The sequence below is a fragment of the Belonocnema kinseyi genome, chromosome 6 (assembly GCF_010883055.1).
Source record: "Belonocnema kinseyi isolate 2016_QV_RU_SX_M_011 chromosome 6, B_treatae_v1, whole genome shotgun sequence".
NCBI lineage: Eukaryota > Metazoa > Arthropoda > Insecta > Hymenoptera > Cynipidae > Belonocnema > Belonocnema kinseyi.
In genome coordinates this window covers 139,213,335-139,217,871 of record NC_046662.1, presented here as the reverse complement: position 1 = coordinate 139,217,871, position 4,537 = coordinate 139,213,335, and the positions used below count along the sequence as shown (strand labels likewise).

At 32.8% G+C, this 4,537-nt stretch overlaps 1 protein-coding gene across 1 annotated transcript in view; it reads right to left on the bottom strand.

Moving 5' to 3' along the window:
• The window catches only part of LOC117175625 (protein N-terminal glutamine amidohydrolase), a 212,151-nt gene that overhangs the window by 189,539 nt on the left and 18,075 nt on the right, over nt 1-4,537 (bottom strand). The window contains exon 2 of the mRNA XM_033365334.1: nt 3,981-4,073. Within this exon, the coding sequence (XP_033221225.1) occupies nt 3,981-4,073 (93 nt within the window). The remainder of the gene's footprint in view (nt 1-3,980; nt 4,074-4,537) is intronic.

Here is a 4,537-nt window from a genome sequence, read left to right as displayed (position 1 = left end):
AATATTAAAATCCCAATCTCTTCATTTTATTTCGAAGCAAATAGAGATATAAATAGAACCGCCGAAGTTTTCCGACAGGCAATCGTGCACCTTCGAGTTTTCGCAACCCAGGCATTTATATCGTCTCCTACCATATTCACACGGACATAGACGTGTCATAGTATTGGACCACGTCTCGTTTCAGATCTGGGATCACTGGGTTGAGGTCAGAAATTTGGGATGGGGAATACCCAGATTCAGGAGCGTCTTAAGATATTTTGAGGCCTGTGCTTATCCGTCTTAAGTACACTATTCTTTCTTATAATTAAAAGTACTTATGAATTTTGTGTTATATTCTAAAGAAAAATATTGTGAAAATAATTAAACGTATGTGTTAATTCGAGAAGAAAAACAATAAGTTTTAGAATCGACTATACATTAGGGGGAGATTAGTGGATATTTGCACCATCTTTAACTCAGAACTGGACGCGTCAGTAGTAAAAAAAAACGCTAGAAACAATTTAATAGCTTAAGATAATAATTTGTTAACTTTTAAGGACTTTTAATCTTTCCCAGCAGTGTACTGCTTTTTACTCTTGGAATTTTTACTTAATAACTGGATTCAACCAAAATAGACTCAATGTGCCTGTCGAAAATAACTGTTCAAAGTAACTACACTGCCATTCGCAATTTCATTGTACACTTACTAAGTGGCGTTGCAATAGGAAACCTGGCCAAACCGTTCTGGCATGACTCCGGTCCACGCAAATTAGCCCTACCCGGCCCAGATCATGCCAGACCGATCCGGACCTGATCGGTAATCGGGAAAAGATCTGGCAATTTCTGTACGGGTATAACCACTTTTGAGTACTTTTTAACTACTTTTGTGAAAAAAGTACTTATCATTTATTAAAAATGTGATATATATTTTTTATCGATAAATATATCGTTTTTTTATAATTGTTTATAATAATTTTTTCTAATAAATACATTTTCTGCATTCAATTTTATACACACGGAATAATTGCAATACTTTTTCTTGAAGCGGTAAAAACTTTAAAAAATAAAATGCCTGTTATTTACATGGGCCGAAGGCGCCTTCAAGTGCATCTTCTTTTAGTAGTAGTTAATAAGCGTTCCGTCAGTAACTTTAAGAATTTTGTCTGGATGCTAGCGCCACACAGTGGAAACCTCAAACAACAACGCTGAGATCCAAGTGAGAGAGAATTTTATTTTTAAACTTCGCACGCAACATACTACTTGAGCTATTATGGATGCGCTTGAAGCCACCTTCAGCAGAAGTTAATGACATTTTTTTTAATTTGGAACGCCACAAAAAAAAGTATTGTGATTACCCCGTGAGTTTCTAATAGAAAATTTAACGTAGAATCCGAATTTCAACAGTTTAACAGTTTATCTTTCTGTTTTTTTAGTCTTTTAAAAAGGAACCGAAGGGGGGCCCATGGGGTCTTTACGGGTACTTTGTAGAGGACTTTTGTAATGGAATTAATTACTTACTACATTCATGTGCTTGAAATTGTTTTCCATTTATTTTTAAATGAACACGAACTCGCACAACACTTAAGAGCTATTTTCTTATAAAAAAAGGCTTTTTCTTCATTTTTACTTAAAATTATGAATTTTTTAGTATTATTCTCAGTAAAATCTACATTTTCCAGTCCATCTTACTCAAACCCACACTCCACCCACCCAAACTCTGGGGTACCCCCACCTTAGTTGGGGTAGCAACTGCTACTTTTCATACATGGTTTGTGCGCCACTGTTTATGACCTGCGAAGACGGCGAGAAGATTTCACGGGTAGAGGTAAAAAATATATATCACATTTTTTATTAATTATAAAGCCTTAGTGCAATTATTTATTTATCAATGTCAAAAGATGTATTATACATAATAAATGGATCATAAACACTTATTTGTGACAAAAATTTCAAAATATGACCTTAGTTCTACTTTACGGTACGCTCAGGTACCTCTATGCCTGAAGATTGCAATTTTCAAAGTCATATCTCGTGACCTATTTGGATTAAGACTTTTCTTATCTTACTTCAAATTGGCTCCTATTTCATTTATTGTTTAGGAACTTTATGGTGGGATCCAAAGGAAATGAGGTATTTTCCAAAAACACAACTTCTTCGATTTTAGTCAAAAATAAAAAAAAATGAAAATTTTGAAACCTTAAAATTCCCAAAATAATAGTCTAGAAGACTTTTCTTTTTTTAGATATATGCAAATTGTTGTAGACTCTATTTCATCATCTGGCACAATCAACGTAAACTAAACTTGACAGGATTTATTTGGAAAAAACTAAAGTCCACTTTTCAGCCGGTAAAAAGAGGCAAAAATGGCCAACTTTTAGGGGTCATAAGCCATGACCTATCATAGGTAGGATATTGTTCTTTTTTTGTAATTGCAGAAAATTGAGTCTAGTTTCACTCACCTGTGGAACACTTTTCCATTAAGTAACTATTTGCAAAGATACACAGTGTTTTTTGAAATTTAGTGATTTTTCGCTGAAAATAAAAAAAATGGGGATTTTTCAGTATATAAGAACTCAGAACAAATAGAAGTTAGCGGGTTATTTTTTTAACAAAATTTGTTCAGAATTGTGTTTTATTTCTCTTTTCAGTTAAACATTTTGGTCTAAAATGCAATGGGAATTAACCGTCCACGCAAAAGTAACTTTTGGAACTGTTTAAAAAAAAGCCCGGTTTTGCAATTGATCTGTTCTAGCATTTTTATATGTCAAAAAGGATCCCTTCACGAAACTTTCTCATTAAAAAACATTGCAAGTAGAATTTTTTCTGGAATTTCACACTTTTTTTCGACGTAATGCCTGGACTATCAGGCGAAATAGCCTGGTCACGTGCCGGGCGGGCAGAGTTATTTACAGTAGTTGGGTTTCGCTAATCCGACTCTCCCTTTTTAAATTTCTCTTCAAATTATTACCACTTTTTTTTTAATTCATGAATTTTCTCATTATACTTATTTATCATTATAAGTTTTATGCTAATATACCATTTTCTAGTTGAATTAAAAAATGTTGTCTTTTTTGGCGTATCTCATTCCATTTACGAGAAACGTCGTATTAGTTCCAATTTTAAACATTTAAAAAAAAGTTAGATATCTGAAATCATCGAAACCCGTAGATTCTGAATTACTATGTTTTAGGCTCTTAACGTTGAAATTAAAAAAAATCTATTGCTAAATTTAAATCCGAAAGCTTAACAAAGGACCCTTGAGTGTGGACTATTCTATTAAGATGGCCTCTCTTCTTGCTATTTATGATTGAATTCTGATTTCAATTTCCGCCTCTCTGCTTGTCATTTATGATCGTATTTTTATTTCAATTTTGGAAAGGACATTTTAAAGCCTTCAAAATATTTAAACGAGCTACCTGGACCATTAAATATATTCAACTCAGTGCCAGCGGAGAATTTCTCAGAGCTACTGAGAGCCTTGAGAATCTTTAGCATATACTCTGAGATTTCCATCGGCAGGGTATGAAAAATTACGAAACTGTACGACTCGAAAAAAATTTTAAAAATTAGAAATTCTTGTTAATGCAAAAAAGTTAAAAAAATTACAAGATTCATTTTCTAACAAAAACGACAAATTCTCAATAAAATATATTGAGAAAAATCTTGAATTTTCGTAGTTTTTCAAGTCGTACGTGTTTCGTAATTTGTCGTAAAAAACTATAATTTTTTTATAGATTTTTGTAAAAATACCACTTATTTACATTAAAGTGGGAGAAGATAATGCAATCTTACAACCTTTTAATGATATCACTTGAGTTTTTTAAATCTGCGAACAGATCGCTCTAGCCAGAGACTGCGCAAAATCTCAATAAAAATTCTAATCGCATTTTAAATCAGCTGTGGAATTTGATTATGCAAATTGAAATGAATGTCATGTTTCACAGGAATATTACGTAATGCTAACTAATTTAAAACTAAATATACTACATTGTTACACTAACCGCAGTCAGAAGCAAAACAGTACCGTTGAACTGCTTGCACTTCACATTCACAACAAAAATCAGCTTTATAAAATTTATAAAGCTTTCAAACTCCTATATGCTTTTACTTGTTTTGCGTTGAAAAAACTGTGAGATTGAATCAAATATGACACTACATCCGCAGTAGTGATCGAGGGCACTTAACTCATGTTTTCACTCAAATCTGTTTCTGTAAAGCATACGGATGAAAGTTCTCAATTTTTTCGCTATATCGGATGGGAAATGTCGGCAAACTAATCCAACAAATGGCGCCACGATCAGATGGTCTGGCTTTTGCATTAAATTGTTTTAAGAAAAAGCATAAATGATTAAAAACTTGTTGCTGTTTGCAAATAAACGGATAAAAATAAGAGAAAGAAATATGCCTGCTGCTCGTTTTCGTACGTTTAATGCATACACTTTAACTACATTTCTTCAGATACGAGGGTAGTTCAATAAGTCCTTAGAATGAAGTATAAAAACAATTTTTTTGGGTAAATTTTTTTTTATTTTTCAACATAATCTCCTTGGAGCTCTAT